A 17,771-nucleotide genomic window follows, 5' to 3' on the forward strand; every position below is an offset into this window, starting at 1 on the left:
AGCAAGCCGAGTTACCTTGTTTGAACAAGCTGTTGCTGTTGGTTTGTTAGAAAGCCCGGGGTCTTGATCTGGGGATGATCTGCCTAGGGTGTTGTGACTTAATTGATTTACTGCCTGTTTCTCCTCCTCTCAACTTTTACAATTCGCTCTTCTCCTTTCAACTCCAGTGATACAAAGCAAGTGCTTCAATCACCACACAACATGCCTTCCAAGAAATCATCCGCCTACGTCTTGGGCGTGGGCATGACAAAGTTCATCAAGCCCCGCGGAAAAGTCGACTACACCGAGCTCGGCTTCGAGGCCGGCGTCAAGGCCCTCCTAGACGCGCAGATCAACTACGACGACGTCGACCAGGGCGTGGCATGCTACTGCTATGGCGACAGCACCTGCGGCCAGCGAGTCTTTTACCAGTTCGGCCTGACGGGTATACCCGTGTATAATGTCAACAATAACTGCTCCACCGGGAGTACCGGGCTCAACATGGCTCGCACTCTTGTGCAGCACGGTGCCGCGGATTGTGTCATGGTTGTTGGGTTTGAAAAGATGATGCCGGGAAGTCTGCAGTCTTTCTTTAAAGACAGGGCGAATCCTCTGGGGACGACGACAAAGATGATGGCTGACACGAGGGGTGTTACCAACGCTCCTGGTGCGGCTCAGATGTTTGGCAACGCTGGAAGAGAGTACATGGAGAAGTGAGACGAGCTTTTTTCACAAAGGAAGTAGCCTGGCTGCTGACGCTCTCAGGTACGGTGCCAAGGCCGAAGACTTTGCAGAGATCGCAAGAGTCAACCACGCCCACTCGCCTAATAACCCTTACTCGCAGTTCCAGCAGGTCTACACAAAGGAGCAGATCCTCGAGGCCGCCATGATCCACGAGCCCCTGACCAAGCTGCAGTGTTGTCCAACTTCAGACGGTGGCGCCGCAGCCATCATCGTCTCTGAAGCCTTCCTCGAGGCTCGACCGCACCTCCGTGAACAAGCTATCGAAATCGCAGGCCAGTGTCTTGCAACTGATGCTCCGAGCTTGTTCTCCCGCAGTGCCATTGACCTTATGGGCTACGAGATGACACAACGAGCAGTAAAGGAGGCAACCCAACAAGCAGGCATCTCACCTCGAGACGTCCAAGTCGTCGAGCTACACGACTGCTTCAGCGCCAACGAGATGATCGTACTCGACGCCCTGGGTCTCTGCGACAAGGGCAAAGCCCACGAGCTCGTTCGAGCAGGCGACATCACGTACGGCGGCAAGTACGTAGTCAACCCTTCAGGCGGACTCATCTCCAAGGGCCATCCCCTCGGCGCGACGGGTATCGCGCAGTGCGCAGAGTTGGTGTGGCATCTCCGCGGCTGGGCCAACAACCGCGCTGTCCCAGAGACGAAGTACTGTCTTCAGCATAACCTTGGTCTAGGCGGTGCAGTGGTGGTGACGGTGTACAAGAGAGCTGATGGAAAGGCGGCGCCGGTGGTTGACTCGAACACAGTCGGACAGAAGAACAAGTTGGGATATAACCCTGCGGTCGAGGCGAGGGGGTTCACCGAGGAGCAGGCTGACGCTGTGAGGAGCAAGGCCAGCAGGAGTGAATGGGCGCTACAGGACACGCTGAAGAAGGTTGAGTCGAGGTTCTAGGTGTGATATTGATGTATATGTAAGTTAGGGTGTGATTATCAACATTCACTCCGAGCTATCCAAGTCGACTTGAGGCTGTCGCTCTTTGAATAATAGCCAGAATATACGCCGAGCGTCTTGGGTTGTTGTATCTTGTCCTCCGATGGAGCAGCCAACCTGCAAGGGATAGTTTATATCCTGGCAACCTGTAATCACAATTGAACTGTCAATATATCACAATATCAACACTTCATATCAAGGGAGATGACTTGGCGTAGGATAGACGCCACGTTGTGGAACCGCGTCTTGACCTGCCCCTCCATCATCTTGTCTGCTCTCTTCCTCTTTCACCATCACCATCACCAACTTAACTCAAACTCACCTCAAGATGAACCAATTCCACCTCTTCAGCAAGCTCCCAAAAGAGCTCCGCTACAGAATCTGGGAGGCTACGTGCCAAGACAATGGCACCCTCCACACATTTGGAGACAGATGGCTGATGCACTACCTCGTCCCGGGGATGCCGCCAGCTCCAATACAGATGCCGACTCCTGTGGCCCTGTTTGTATGCTACGAGTCGCGCAAGGTCGCCCATCGCTGGATAAAGGAGAACAAGGCCACCAAGCAGTTTCGCGACCCTGAGGACAACGAAGCGCTGGGCATGACGCTCATACGCGAGTTTGATCGCGACCGCGACATGCTCTACGTGCCGCGCGACAGCTGGTATGACTTTATCGAACACATGGAGCGCGACTATGAGGCTGGCGGTAATCGCCCCCTCTGCGGCGACGTCGGGTACCTAGCCGTGCCAGCCTTTACCGCCTACTACAGCATCCCGAACCTGGCCTGCATCATGGCGTGGGCCAGGAACCTCCGGGCCATCTACGTCGTCTGGGACGACCTGCCCAGGGACCCGGACTCGATCCCAGACGAGGAGAGGGACGACGTGGCCGGGGTCGACGTGCACCCGCGGGTGGAGATTGTGTCTTCGCCCTCCCCAGGCGAGACGGTGCGCATGAAGCACGTCGACACCGACACGGAGCGAGAGTTTGTTGAGGAGGCGGAGCTCGAGGAGTGGATGGATGAGATGAACGACGTGTGGGCAACGACCGAGGTAGACGAGGACATGGTAGACGATGAAGGGTGTGTAAAGATGCCGCGCATCAACGTGAGAGTCGCCGAGATTCCAAGGCAAAGGCCTTGGTGATGCTGTATGTTCCTCCGGATCAGATCAGAACAACTGCGCCGATCAAACGCATATCGAGTCCCAACATGGCATTTGTCCACTTTACCCATGACAAGATGACAACCCCATCCTCATCGTGGCGACATCAACCATATGTGACTCGTCACTATCCCACCCACCGGCTAATAACCCAAGCAAACCACACGCGCACACACCGAAAGATAAGACCTTGCCATGTCGAATAACCGAAAAGTATTCGTAACGGCGGCGAGGCCCGTTGCAGAATGATCTTCAGACCGTTTGATGCTCTCCCTTTCCCCAAAAATATCTCTCGGTAACAACGGCTCTCCATCATACCACTCCGGTGATATTTGCCTCTTCAGAAACCCAGACCCGAGATATGACACACAGAGCAGAGAGCGGAAGGCCGAGTCCGCTCCGTCCAGAAAAACCGGTTTCGCCGAGAAACTGCCCGGAGTCCCGCGACCGCAGCGCCGGGCTTCTTTTTTGCTGGGAGCGGTGGCATCCGCCGGGAGGGTTTCATGGTATAAAGATCAGATCACCTGAGCGTGCTTGAGGCTATTCGGCCAGATATCCGCTCGCGCTAGGTAACCTAGGGGCACAGCCAGGTGTACATCGAACACACCTGTAGCTTCTTCTCGAAGAAGCGTCATCTCGGTGGAGCTAGCGCAGTATGGCGAGACTCGCAGGGGAAAGGGGGACTGCGGGCGTGCTTTGATATCGAACCCTCGTGGGTATACCCATGAGGCTGAAATGCGGCTGATGGCGATATGGACCGTTGTGCATCACCTGTCGTAGGGCTGTCACCCGTTGGGAGCCTCTCACTCTCCCACGCACGCACTTGATATTCCGACGTGTGCGGCTACATACCCGCAGAGCTTTCCTCTCTCTCTCGTCACCCAACTTATGCGGCGTCCCTCCTCCGTTGGAAGCTTGCGAGGTTTATACGGGAAGTGAGGTGATGATGAAATGCTCGGGCCAGAGCTTTCCGAAGGAAGTCCCCTTTTTAGCGCCGGTAGTTGAATCAGCCCATTGTCGCGTTCCCTTGCAAGGCGTGTACGTGAACAGTAGGTGTGTTGGGATAGATGTCAGTGTCGAGATATTGATGTCCGGTTGATGTCTGATCGGAGATTCAAATGTAGCTTTCTCGAGGAAATACACCCCTCGTCGCTCCTGCATGGGTTTACGATTCGGCACGTGCCGAGTTGTTTACTGATAGTTTATGCCGTCAAGGTCAATCGGCACGATAGATAATATAATTCCAGATCTATTCGTCACATGATTTACTAGATATATCTATTCATTCACAATTCTGAAGTTGTCAACTCGACGCTCTAGGGTAGCCAACATCAACAATCTTGAAGCTCAACTCGGTTATCGGCGCTCGGACTCTGGTAGCAAGACTGAATTCAGACAAAACAAAATCTGTCCTCTTCTCTAAATAGATGTCGTGGTTGTGGCATTGTCAACTAAGATGACGAGAGACGGAGGATCGACATTTTGTAAGCTTAGCGTATAGCCTCAAATCAACATTCAGTAACACAGCAACACGATGTCAATTGCCTCCTTACTTACAAATGAAAAAGGATGGAAACAGCCAGCGTCGGAAGAATTCCAAACAAGAGCATGTTTCAGATAATTCCCCCGTGTCTTGAGCAAGTTTCAAAATTTTTTATCAGCGTCTATTCCATTTCATTTCCTTCTTGATCTGGAATTGGCGGAACCTCGGCCGGCTTGGATGGGGACGGGGCGCCTCCCAATTGCGCAATTATCGCGGGACGGAAAACGCAAAAAAGGCGCCCAGCCGCCGCCGAGCCAGCCCAACCCAGCCATTATTAATTCACCGTCGCCTCTATTGTCAGCAACTCATCGTATTACAACTCTACACAACCTACAAAACCACCTTGACGGCCGCCTCTACGCAATTCCCCATTCTTATCCTCAACATCACTCTCGGTAATCTCGACGCATCGCTTTTCCTTTGATACCCCACCATCTCCAACCTCCAACCACCAACCACCAACCACCAACCACCAACCACCAACCATCACAATGGCCGAAGCCCACACCTACGAGTTCAACGTCACCATGAGCTGCGGCGGCTGCTCTGGCGCTATCGACCGCGTCCTCAAGAAGCTCGATGGTATGTTGCCCTCTGCCTGCCCGGACAGCTCTTCACCCCTATAGCGCCATGCATGCCGCTGTTTCAATCCAGGAGCTGACATTACCCCGCGTCTAGGCGTCGACAGCTACGAGGTCTCCCTCGAGAACCAGACCGCCAAGGTCGTCACCGCCCTGCCCTACGAGACCGTCCTCACCAAGATTGCCAAGACTGGCAAGAAGATCAACTCGGCCACCGCCGACGGTGTCGAGCAGTCGATCGAGGTCCCCGCCGCTGCCTGAGTGCTTCCATAATGCAATGCGAGCCGAGGCGAGCCGAGAGGAAGGAAGCGAGACAAAAATGATCCATCTGAATATCTGTTAGCTTTGCAAGCGCTTGGGAATAGTTTCGGTGTTTTGCGGCCCCAGGCAAGGGAAGGGAATGCGGGAGGAAATTCTGTTTTTGACCCGGTTTATACATATCAATGCAAACTGTTGGCTGTAATCGCTACTGCCAACATTGCCCCTCAACCGCTGCACCACTTGACTGTGCATTGTCAAAGATGCATCTTGCTGACGTGTGTCTTGTTGTATGTCGTGTATCGCAGCTCGGACCTTGCGTCGCCCTCAGTTGCCGCCGCGGGCAAGGAGATCCTGGCAAGCGCCGCAGATTGACAACTCCTGAGACTGATAGAAGTATAGCAGCGGCCCACGAAGCATGGGCGAACTCGAGACAGTCGACTGGCTTTGTTCTCCTGGGCGTTGTGAAGGGAAAAGGAGCAAGAGAAAAGAGGCAAGAGTTGGTCAAACAAATACAACTCATCCATGATGCAGTGCATCAAAGAGGCGCCCAAAACAAAAAAGATGAATGCCGAGAATGCTCCTTTCCCCTGCCGAATCCCGGTCTTCATGAGAAATTTCAGGAACTCGGCTGAGAGAAGAGCTCATGGCACGAGGGCTTGTAATGTGTAACCCCACAAATGGGCTGAGAAAAGTCATGATGGCTGAATCTGCGCCCACCTCTGCCGCGACACAGAGACAAGAGATGTGCAGGAATGAGAAAGACAGGAACCGCCAGAAACAACATGCCAACCATGTGATGAAGGAAGTCAACTTCCACGAGAGCGACTCGAGCTTCCTGGTCCCCGGGCTGTCATGTCAACCCCTCCCTTGGACGGAAGCTTGCTGGCTCCAGCGACGGTTCATGTTCATCAGGCGAGGTCAGACGCCACAGCCAATGATGATGCGCGTACAACCCCAAGAAATGCCTACCTAGGCAAGCTGGGAAATCAAGCCAGGTCAGGCCGCCCCCGGACTCGAGGAACTTGATCTCAGATATCCCCATGGGCCGGCGGAAACGTGTGATCAGAGTCACGACGTCTTCAATCGGGCATGGTACGTAAGGACGCCTGAGCGGCCTGAGCCCAAGACAGAACAGCTCCTGCCGATTCCCTGCCCTTCCCCAGGCCGAAAAAAAAGCTCTCATGAGGCATCCCCGGGCGCCCCAACTGATGTCCAAGTCCGGGGCCCCGTATCACGGACGGCGCCGGTGGGAAGGGAATTCACCACTTCCCCCTGGGGGCGTCCCCGGAGGGGGCGTGCCGCTACGTCGAATGCGGGGAAGTCAATTGCGGCTCATGCAAGTCAAGCTGCGGAGCCGCAGTGGATGCCATTAGCATCGCCCCTACGGAGCCTCGACGGGGGTTAGCACGGGCCTGATGACGGGCTCAAAGGGATAAGCGCGGCTTTTGGTCTTGGAAAAAACGCGGAGGCCCTGGAAACACACAGACCCTCCCCGCCCGCTGCCCCAGAAATCATGACCATCGAGGCCGTCGAGTCGACGACTGGTTGTGATGGGTGCTAGATCCGGCTTCTGGTTCTGGTCCTTCTGGCTAAACAACGTGGCTCACAAAACGGGTTCGCTCCATCCTCCGGCTCCTCACTGGCCCGTAGTTCCACCTTTGGGGGGTCACCTAGCTGCATCTCCGTGAAATTAGTCGTGAGGGGAAACGAACAGGTACTTACTGGACCTCCATGTGAATGAACCCACTTACACTGACCACGCACTCCCATTTCCGCGTCAGTCAGGGGCTGGGGAAAAAAGCTCATGGCCAAATCTCCCTCCAGTCCGGAGACGCGGGGAAACGACAGACATGGGCATCAATCGGGTTGAAGGGACGAGATGCATCTCTGCAACCGTGACAGAATCACCCACGGGGTGGACCCTCAACAATCTGGAAGAAGATCAGATGTTGCCACTCGACCAACGTCCAATCAACCAGCTGCCAAAGCCCGGGGAATGGGAGAGGAAGCTGGGACTGGAGGACCTACCGCGAGGTGCATCTCAGGTCAGACCCTTGAAACGAACAAGGGCATCACAGACCGTGCAGGGACGTGCCACTGAGAACCGAACATTGAGATCCGGACACGACACGCTGAGTAGGTGTCTTGGGAGAGCTCGTTGTAGCTTTCGTCCAAGAGGTACATCTATCCGCAAATGTCATGGAGATCTCACTCATGGTGGGATGCAATGGAAGCTTGGGGCTTGGGGCTTGGAGGCATGGAACCATCAGTAGCCACGAACGAACAACGTCCGGCCACCCGGAGCCTGAACGGGAAGCGCTGACTTTAGTTGAGATGAAGGGACGGAAAATAGGCAAGCAGCTGGCTTCACCCAATGACCTGAGCCGCTTGGAGAAAGCTTGAAGGTCATCTGACCAAGGTCCAAAGCTCCCCCCATGCCCGCTGAGTGAACCTCGTCTCCACGTTTGCACCCAGGGCCGAGGGCACGTACCCTCTGGAAACCAGGTACCTGAGAGCTCTCCCTTGCACGGCTGGGTACGTGTTTTTTCCTTCTGGGTGCGTGTGCGTACCATAGATCTGAGGGCGATCTTGAACATGAGCGAGGCTAACCCCAAACGCCGTCTCACCATCGGCCTGACCCGCCACCACCTGGGGCCACATTGAGGGCCTCTGGCGATCCTTGCAAGGCTCTACATGTCCAGAGCCTGTACGGTACAGTAGCAGCAGCGACGCAGGGCGCAGGGGGCTTCGAGTCAAGCACTGCTCTCAGTGTCACTCTGCACTGGCCGGGCTTCCCCGCATTTGCTTCCAGGCCTCCGTCCAACCGACTGGGATGACCCCAGAGAAAGCAGCACGGCTCCCCCGCGGGCGTCGATGGGCTTGGAGACGGCGCTGTTTGTATGTAGGAAAAAGTCTGTTGGGTGGCAGATCCCTCCTGTTGAAACTCATGTAGCATCACGGATCCGAAGCTGCCTGTCCATCGCGTGGTGCTAGCAGGGCAGCAGTTGGTGGGTTAGGCTGTATTACGGCACACACATCCTGGGGAGGATGGGGGGCATGTGCCTAGTGAGACCAGACGTCCATGCTTCCAATGCTTGCCTGGGTGTTGCTGGCTGGGGTTTCTCGAGTGCGGGGAAGAGCGAGATGCCTCGAGTCGTTGACAAACGCCAGTCCCATGCCGGCGCCCTTTTGGCCCTCGCGTGTTCGCCTCCAGCTCCACTCCTGCACGAGGCCTTAGTACGACGTCCAGTAATTCGACACAGCAGACACAGGTGGCACTCGTTTTGTCGGTTGTCCATACCGTCTTTTGGGGTAAGTTCTTGTCAGTGCAACTGAACGCAGCTCTGGGCGCAGCAGCGGGAGTAGTCGCCCATCACAATTCCCCTCAAGAGCTCCCTTCGAGCGAGAACTAGCGCCGTTGACTCGCTGCCGGCGAAAGGGAGGTTGCATGGACGATGAGTCGCTCTCCACGCATCCATGCCTTACCCCGTACTTTGCGGACTGGATCCCGCCCAGCCCAGAGGACGCGGAGCTGCGTATGTAGCTGGGTACGTTTGTCATGAAGCCCAGGGCGGTGGAACGGAGGGAGTGAAACACAGGTACTGGCCACGACGACGGCAACGTCGATTCGACGAGGACGCTGATACGACAACGGATGGGGGCGCAGTCCTGGACTTGACACACGGATCTGATACCCAGTCTAGGTTGTCTCTTGAGGGGCGTTGCCAGAGTATGCGTGCGTGCATTGAAATGCAGTAGTGGAGGTTGACGAGGAAAAAATAGTGGAGGCTGACAACAATTTTTTTTCGTTTCTTTTTCTGACCTTTGCCGTCCTTCTTAGATTGTCTGTAAGAGGCTGTAACGTTAGGATTGAGTTGGCTTCTAGACGGAAAGAAGCTTTGACGGAATCGTGGCAGTAGCTCCTGCCTGCCCCTCCAGTTGAAAGCCAGCGGGTGCAATAACGCCGACCTCGGCCCTGAATAACGCGAAACAACGAGATCTTGGGCCTCGTTCCATCCCACTTACACCAACCGCCCACCAACAGAGTAAAAGGCATGACAACATAGTCAAGGCATTGATGCGTCAATTCCAATGGGGCCTAAACATTCTAGGACACTTTTATCTCACTCTTTTCCTCGCAGGTTTCCACCAAGATGGAAATAGCCATGCACATCGGCAGTTCCTTGATGCCGAATGGGGCAAGCTGGCAGAATTGGGGCGTCTAATCCATCCTCACTGCATGGATGGAGAATGAGGCACAAAAAAAGGAGATGGCACACTTACGTAGGTACGGAGCCGCTGCTAGTAGCCACCCCAGCCTCGTGGGACCTATGGGATGCAATGGGCGGTTGGAGCTTTCCACATGGCTCGACGGAGGTGCGTGGTGATGAGAGGCTAGGGGTCATGGAAGCGGCGCCAGCCTTGGAAACGCGTGGGTTTGGAGCATTAGGCGCCATGCTACGCAGGCTACCGGGCTTCTCGTTACGTATGTAGCGAGCTTGCAGGGCTCCCACGAGCGTTGCTTTATCAGGAGGACCTGGTCAGCTGTGATGAAGAAATCTCATGTTGGGATGGGCAATCTGCAATGGTAGGAAACCGGCTTGCGGACCGTAAGTTCAGGTAGGGCTCTGATGGGGAGATCCGAGGTTACCGCGGTGGTGGTAGTTGTCTCGTTATCACATTTGCTATCTGAGCAGACAATCTGGTAGGCATAGCTTGTTTTTTTTCTGGGTTCGGTTCTTTGACATGGGATGTTCAGACGGCAGGCCAATGTCCGGTGTAAAAAAGGGCCGCAAAAGCAGCTGACGTGCCATGACGGAGGCTCGCGACACGAGACACAATTCAGGACAGAGATGCTCAATGCCATCCTCGTCAAGGCTGAGATCCAATCTTTTGCCTCACACACCCCAAATTACATACACGCACTTCCTGTCCCTTGTTTCTGTTGCCATGGTGGCCCCTGGGCCTGCGGATGTAGGTACCTTTTCTCCTCGAGGTACAAACGCCTGAAATTCGCGCTAGGCCCATGTCTCTCTCTCTCCTCTGGCTCTAGCGCGCGCCCAGCCGCACCCGCTCCGCTGGTGAGGGGAAGTCGATGTCCGGCCGGAGCGGGGGTTTTCCCAGCGAGGCCTACAGGCACTGTAGTAGTCGTGAGCGTCATGAGGAGACGGCATTCTAGCAACACCTCGACAGCAACCTCCACCCTCCACCACCAATAACGCCACTACTGGCCGACAACCATTTGCTCTTGTACCGTCGCCGCATCCGAAAACAAAGTCCAACTACCCATGGCCATAGCCCAAAATGCGGATCCCCCGTGCAGCCGAAGTGGCTCCTCCCCTTGGCCCTCGCTCTGAGCTCAGGTTCGATGCGTGCGGCAGACTCACGTCGACTCTCTTTCATCACACACCCTGCCTCATGGCTTCTCCCACTCCCTCTCCCCCGCGGCCGCGAAGATGAGGCTTGAGACCTTGCATCCAGACACCCATCCCTGCCCCGTTGACCCATCATACGGTTTAGGCCCGAGTCCCGTATACGCACTAGGGATCTGTCTATGGTAGACCCTTCACTCCGGATCGCCCGTCCAACATCTATATAAACTCTTGCTCCTCCGGCCTCAAGTCGAATCTTTTCTCTCCATCCTCATCCAGCTCATCAATCAACTCTCCAACACTCCTCAACAACAACAACTACAACACCTTTCGTCTTTACGACAAAACAACAACAACAACCAAAATGGCCGCCGAGATCCCTACCACTCAATGGGCGCAGGTCGTCGAGAAGAGCGGTGGTCGTACGTCTACCTTCCTTCCTATCTAGCTCTATAACGAGCTCCAATCCCAATTGTCTATTTTTCCTCCTGATATCTCTCTCTTGGATATCAGATGTTTCCAAGACCCGGGTCCCTGGCCCGAGTCCCACCCAACCCACAGATCCCCCACCGTTCGCACTGCAACATCTTCATCTTTTCGAGGCTTATACTAACTATCATTCTCTACAGCCACCAAGTACCAGCAGGTCCCCGTCCGCCAGCCCGGTCCCGATGAGGTTCTCGTCAACGTCAAGTTCTCCGGTGTCTGCCACACCGATCTCCACGCCATGATGGGCGACTGGCCCCTTGACACCAAGCTGCCTCTCATCGGTGGCCACGAGGGTGCTGGTGTCGTCGTCGCCCGCGGCCAGCTCGTCGAGGATGTTCAGATTGGTGACCACGTCGGCATCAAGTGGCTCCACGGCTCTTGCCTCCAGTGCTCTTTCTGCCAGACCTCTGATGAGCCTCTCTGCGCCAAGGCTCTCCTCTCCGGTTACACCGTCGACGGCTCCTTCCAGCAGTACGCTGTCGCCAAGGCTGCCCACGTTGCTCGCATCCCCAAGGAGTGCGACCTTGAGGCCATCTCCCCCATTCTCTGCGCCGGTATCACTGTCTACAAGGGCCTGAAGGAGTCCGGTGTCAAGGCCGGCCAGACCGTCGCCATCGTCGGTGCCGGTGGTGGTCTCGGTTCCATCGCTCTCCAGTACGCCAAGGCCATGGGTATCCACACCATTGCCATCGATGGTGGTGATGAGAAGAAGGCTCTCTGCGAGTCTCTCGGCGCCAGCACCTTCGTCGACTTCACCAAGTCCTCCAACCTCGTCGCCGAGGTCAAGGCTGCTACCGCCGATGGCCTGGGCCCCCACGCCGTCCTCCTGGTCGCTGTCCAGGAGAAGCCCTTCCAGCAGGCTACCCAGTACGTCCGCAGCCGCGGTACCGTCGTGTGCATTGGTCTCCCCGCCAACGCCAGCCTCTCGGCCCCCGTCTTCGACACTGTCATCCGCATGATCAGCATCAAGGGCTCTTACGTCGGCAACCGTGCCGATACCGCTGAGGCCATCGAATTCTACCGCCGTGGCCTCATCAAGGTCCCCTTCAAGACTGTCGGTCTCTCTGAGCTCCAGAACGTCTACGACCTCATGACCGCTGGCAAGATTGCCGGTCGCTACGTCGTTGACACCAGCCGATAAGCGCGCGGCTATCTACTGGGCTGGTGGAACAACCCAGCCACTTTGCCCACAAACAACAAGCAGGGCGACCCACCTGCAAATGAGAGGAGTTCAGGCGGGAGTTGATGTTTTGGATTTGCGGCGGTGTTGATGAGCAGTAGCTAGATTGAGCTTGCTTGCACATTTGTGCGAGATTGGGTTGGATATGAGTGATATGAGTACCACAGGATCAATAACGGAACAAGATTCCGATTCACCAAACATGATTGCCTCTGATTTGCTAGTGACTGTTTGATCAAGATGCCTTTCTGACTTGACAGCTCAAACTGAGAACGGTACAATATTTCGAATTGGCAAGTATCTACATCGAAAGTTGATATCACTCTTCACACATCTACAGCCTCATCACACCACCAAGGCGTCAAACCGGAACTTATCCCCGTCATAGTTCGAACTGACAAAAAGACCGAACTCCGCCTGGGCAAACTCTAAATCGACACATGGTTCGATGCCCGCTCACTACCGCCGTCATCGACCACGCCGAAGCCACGTGCCTGAGAATCCACCGATAGCCACTATTTTTTTTTATGTGGACTGGGATCCATGTCATCTTTTGGCAAAATTATCGATTGACGCTCATCGACAGTTCGTTTGGATGAATACTGGTGGATAGTGGTTTGACGTCTACAGACGGATATTTGCGGGTTTTTTTTTTCCTTCTCTTTCTAACTAGTATGGGGGTTTGTTGCGGTGAGAGAAGAGAAAAAAGAACATGTAATAAATTGCCATGTGTTTGTATATCTACTAACGGCGCACACATCGATCCACTTGAATGCCATTCTCTATGTTTAGAGCAAAAGAGCCTAGAGGTACCAATTGATTGGGGGGAACTTGTTACTTAACCGTATCTGATATCGCCGGTTTCCTTCTTGTACAGCATGTGTATGCATCTCGGACTCAGGCCAGTTGCATCGTTCTTCCGTCCCTGATCTGATCATGTCCATCAAACCGTCACCACCACCCATTCAGTGACACACGTCGTCGTCATCTTACCCCTCGGTCATCCCGGAAAAGTCTACGAGTCACAACTCACACAGTCTCAAATCGAATTGGCAGAAAAAAGTCTCAGGATCGACCATCCCGTTGACGGCAACTCGTCCTCTCCCCTCCCCTCCATCACGGAGAGAGGATGCAACCCTTCTCCTGCAAGCCCCTCCCTCCCTCCGCCACCAAGCCACGTCTAGAACAACTCACGTTTTGGGGCGCCTAGAAAGATCATGCCATCCACGTTTTTTCCCTGTATGCACGCTCGGGCGGGCATCTAGAACACCTGCACGTCGCTTAACGAGGTTGGTTGTATCTGGTTATAACGTCCGTGTCTCGATCGAAGGATGAATATCCCTGCCTCCAAGAATTGATTGTTGAACTGGTGCAGTTCGTGAGAAACGCTTCGAGATACATACTCAAGAACGCTCCGGTCTCGATCGTTGACGGCCCCCAAATACGAGGCAAGATGCGGGGAAATGCAGCATCTGCATGAATATGTTTGTTTTTGAAAACGACTAATGTAATAACTCTGCAAGACCTGCCACCATCTCTTTCTTTCACCCATAGTTGCATCGCTTGAGGTAGGCATAATTGTCACTTGAGATTGAGCGCCTTTGAGCGCCCTCACCACCATTTGCACCCCCACAGAAGAGACCACATTGAATCCTTAGCCTAGGTGTTCCGAAAAGAGCCCCTGTCCCTCGAGACTGTAGATCAACGTGTTTGCGAGGACCCTTGTTGTGAAACCCAGGGCTTGTTTGGGAGTATTTCTTGAAGCATCTATCAGCTAACAGCCTTGCTCTAAGAACCACCGGGACCACCCAGCAGAGCAAATCTCCGCACAATGCTAGGGCCATATTCTTGGTACTGCAACCATTGTTAGCCATTGTTGCATGTAGACAAATCATCCGTCTTACCTCTGCCTTGGTATGGCAGTACGATCGGAACTCGGGTGTCTGGCCAAGGAGACTGCCACCGAACCAAGGACCGTGTCGCTGTCGCTTATGGGTAATGACCTGCACATCCAGACCACCGCTTCGAGCACCGCCGCTGCGGACCTCGCTGGCTCGGATTCTGGCATCCACCAGCTGCTTGATGTCTCGCTGTAATCGTCGACCGAAATCCTTGTATAGCGTGCTACCTCCAGAAAGGACAATGTTCTTGTACAGGCCTCGTCGAACATCGATGGGCGACTGCTGAATGACACCATCGACAACAACGGGGAGAGGAGTCAGGAAATCGGAGCTGTAGATCTCGGGGTTGAAGAAGATCTCGGGGGCAAGGAAACGCTCGTAACCGACGTCGACGGCGACCTGGCGACCATTGGGGTACGACACGACGTGCTGGGCGAATCGGGTGCGGTCTCGGTCGTATTTGCCAAACTCCTTGACGATATCGGGGCACACATAGCAGTATTCCTCCTTGATCTCCTGGGCAGTCTTGAGAGACGAGTCGGGCTCGCCACGGTCTCGTAGCAGGGACTGCACGAAGTAGGTGATATCTCGACCGGCGATGGGGATCGACTTGATCGAGGATCCAATGACATAACCCTCGGCCACGGGGATAACGTGGGTGACACCATCACCGGAGTCAATGACCGTTCCAGTCAACGATCGATCTTGGACCTTGGAGGATGTCCAAGAAGCAGCCAGGGCGAGGACGGCCTGGACGGCGATGTACATGCCGGCACAGTTGAACGACTCGAAGAAGATCTCGGCGGTGTTCTCGCGGTTCTCGGGAGGGTTCAGGGGCTATCCTAATTAGTATGTTGGCGGCTTCGAAGTAGGGGCGAGAGGCTCACGGGCTCGGTGAGGAGGAAGTAGTGGTCTTCGGGCTCGACTCGGAGGTATTTGAAGATGGAGTTGGACCAGAACCGTTCCATGTGGTCCTGTAGGCGGTCAGTTCCAGCTCATGTCGGATATCTCGGCGACGTACCCAGTTCTCTATTTGACCGTGTCGGATGGGATAGTGAAGGCCGTATCCTGGTTCTGTCAGTCGGGTTGACCTCTCAGGGGCGCAAAAGCAGCCTACCTGGTCCGCCCGAGGCAGCAATCGCCTCATCACCAATGAAGAAGTCAAGATCCTCAGTTCCTCTCTTTGCGCTCAAGTGACCGCCAGGTCCAGCACCTCCGGTGAGGAAAGAAGGCTTGTTCGCAACGGCCGGTCGTCCTGAGCCGGAGCCACCAGCTCCGCCAGCTGGCCCCTTGGTTGCGATCGCGGTCGGGAAGACGAAGGAGGGAGAATCGTTACCGGCGAAACCTGCAAAAGGTATCAGCAAGCAGCCCAGATACAATCGAAAGCTCCGAGAGCATGTGTAGCGGTGACTGACCTAGCTTGGAGAAACCCGTGCCGCTGGTGAGCTGAGGTTAGCTGTCGTCGTCATTGCGGGGGCTGGGACAGGTGAGACTTGCTTGTCCATGACAACGGCGGGAGTTTGGTTGGCCATGATGAGAGAGAATGCGTGATTAAACGCACGGCGATGCAGATGGAGAGGCAGCGAGAACACAAGAGTCTTGCCGCGTGAGGAAGAATGCGATAGCCGGCGATGGTTGTGTCGTCGTTGCGTTAGGTGGAATTGGGGCGAGCTGGAGCTGGCTTTACTGTTGCGTCGTTTTAGGTAAGCTAGGTACCCTAAATGATTAGGTGGATAGGCACCCGTAGCTACCTACTAGCATACCTACCAACGTACCCAGAGAGTAAGGAGATGAAAAAAAAAATGAAAAAAAAAAGGAGAAAAATAGAAACTTGATAATATGTAATTTTATAGAAGGATAAAGTATAAATAAAGGGGTTTTCTTTAAGATACAAGGAAGGGGGAAAATAAGAGGGTAAAAAAACCAGAAGGAGAGACATGAATTATAGGAAAAACAAAAAAGCAAAAAAAAAATGTTTAGCTTCTCTTTGAAGAGCGTGTCATCCTTAGTGCAGGGGCCATGCTAATCTTCTCTGTATCGTTACTGTAGAAAAGTGGTCAGATCAGGATTCGAACGGTGGAGCCTTGTCGGCGACGGTGATTCTTACTAAATAGACCATTTGTCCCGAAGGACGTTAGAGGGATAGAAGATTAGAATACATGTACCCTTGCAGGGCAAAGGGCAACATGTCCGTCTGCGAATATGCTTCCTCTTATGCATCACAATGTCTTTTTTCTTCACAATCCAACCTCTTTCCAGCAGCGAGACATTCAATGCACCAGTCTCTATGGCACCCTTCAATACATTCCCTCATCTCAACACACAGCGCCCCCCCAGTGCGCGCGCGCCTGAGGGAGAATATTCTGGATTTCTTTGCGACTAACCTCTAGCGAATGGTGACGCTACGCACATGTGCATGGAGACTGGGTAGCCCACAGTTTGGCATCTCATATTTACCACCAACTGTTTATCCACGGACTTTTACGCCTGATTATCGAGGGCGCAAAGGATTAAGGGTTTGTGACCTCACATGCCTCCCACATCAGAGCCTGACCACTGTCCCATAGTTACCTACACATCGGAACTCACGCTTGGCTCAGCTTTCTCCTGTTGATTACACTTCGTTTATCAGGATGGGCGGTAACTCGCTGATAACATGCTCTGTCGCTGAGCTGGACGGCCAACAACGCCTGGAGATCACAGAGAGCCCAGCAATTCCTCTGTCTACCACCGAGTCCGATCACGATTCTAACCTGGCACACGGATCATGCTATAACGATACTTCCTGCACGCAGGACGATATTAGCCTGGCCGACAGCTTAGAAGAAGAACTCATTCGCGAGACTGGTGCGATCGAGCTGGTCAACGAGTGCAGGGAAGAAGCCTCTCTCGCTGGAACTGGGTTATTTGCAGACCAAGATATCGCCAGGTTCGAGGAAAGATTTCTCGCTGCAGTAACGGAGATGGTTGAATATCCTCGTCGAGTTCCTTCCCCGGACTACAAGCAGTTGCCGCGAGCTCAAAGGGCCATGTCGACAGCTTTCTATACCATCTTCAACACTAGTAGTCCTACTTCTATCACCGCCCTCCTGCTTGGAACAGTACCCACGTGCGTCCGGAAGGCCCTCGGCGGTGTTCAGCCAACATTTGGGGATCTTCTTGCATTGCCAGAGCCAACAATTGAGCAAAAAGCTAGTTGGATTGTTTACTTTGATGGAACAGTCCGCTGGGAGATGGAGGATGATCCTAAAGACCCCCTTCAGCGATGGAAAACAGATCGTATTGTTCGCCGTGGGAAATATGTTGGCTCTTCAGTTGATTGCCGTTGTGGAGGAACTCGCCTTGACCGGCATATTAGCGTTGCTATCACGAAACGCAGCGTCGAGAGCAGACAACTTCACCATGCAGAGCTATGCGAACAAGGAACGGAAGCAAACCTTCGCATCTTGGCAGCTTTTGATCGCGACCCACGTTGCAAGCCTTATGGCCCTAGTTGGGACATTCGTTGGAAGGGAAAAGACAGGACAATACAACCCAGAAGCCTGCTACGACCTCTATGATCGAATCAGAGCGCGTGGAAGCGTTCCGGGCATTGAGGGCGACGGCCTTAATA

General features: G+C 54.2%; 5 protein-coding genes across 5 annotated transcripts; 4 read left to right on the forward strand and 1 right to left on the reverse strand.

Annotated features, from left to right (window-relative positions):
- Positions 1-201: 201 nt before the first annotated feature.
- On the forward strand, positions 202-1,627 carry LRP88_03296 (thiolase-like protein; the record flags this gene model as incomplete). Its single annotated transcript, XM_083239923.1, has 2 exons — positions 202-692; positions 745-1,627. 2 exons carry the CDS (start codon positions 202-204, stop codon positions 1,625-1,627), a joined length of 1,374 nt encoding a protein of 457 aa, XP_083105053.1.
- A 367-nt stretch (positions 1,628-1,994) lies between these two features.
- Positions 1,995-2,813, forward strand: LRP88_03297 (2EXR domain-containing protein; the record flags this gene model as incomplete). The annotated part of the gene is made up of 1 exon (XM_083239924.1): positions 1,995-2,813. One exon carries the CDS (start codon positions 1,995-1,997, stop codon positions 2,811-2,813), a length of 819 nt encoding a protein of 272 aa, XP_083105054.1.
- A 2,052-nt stretch (positions 2,814-4,865) lies between these two features.
- LRP88_03298 (copper metallochaperone ATX1) lies at positions 4,866-5,216 on the forward strand (the record flags this gene model as incomplete). The annotated part of the gene is made up of 2 exons (XM_083239925.1): positions 4,866-4,956; positions 5,053-5,216. 2 exons carry the CDS (start codon positions 4,866-4,868, stop codon positions 5,214-5,216), a joined length of 255 nt encoding a protein of 84 aa, XP_083105055.1.
- Positions 5,217-10,952: 5,736 nt separating this feature from the next.
- On the forward strand, positions 10,953-12,218 carry LRP88_03299 (chaperonin 10-like protein; the record flags this gene model as incomplete). Its single annotated transcript, XM_083239926.1, has 2 exons — positions 10,953-11,010; positions 11,218-12,218. 2 exons carry the CDS (start codon positions 10,953-10,955, stop codon positions 12,216-12,218), a joined length of 1,059 nt encoding a protein of 352 aa, XP_083105056.1.
- A 1,827-nt stretch (positions 12,219-14,045) lies between these two features.
- On the reverse strand, positions 14,046-15,690 carry LRP88_03300 (actin-related protein 3; the record flags this gene model as incomplete). Its single annotated transcript, XM_083239927.1, has 7 exons — positions 14,046-14,111; positions 14,162-14,995; positions 15,046-15,132; positions 15,180-15,226; positions 15,276-15,503; positions 15,574-15,604; positions 15,667-15,690. The coding sequence occupies 7 exons, from the start codon at positions 15,688-15,690 to the stop codon at positions 14,046-14,048; spliced, it is 1,317 nt and encodes a 438-aa protein (XP_083105057.1).
- Between the last annotated feature and the right edge of the window lie 2,081 nt (positions 15,691-17,771).

The sequence above is a fragment of the Fusarium phalaenopsidis genome, assembly GCF_050370095.1.
Source record: "Fusarium phalaenopsidis strain FUZ10S chromosome Unknown contig_32286, whole genome shotgun sequence".
In the NCBI taxonomy this organism is placed as follows: Eukaryota; Fungi; Ascomycota; class Sordariomycetes; order Hypocreales; family Nectriaceae; genus Fusarium; species Fusarium phalaenopsidis.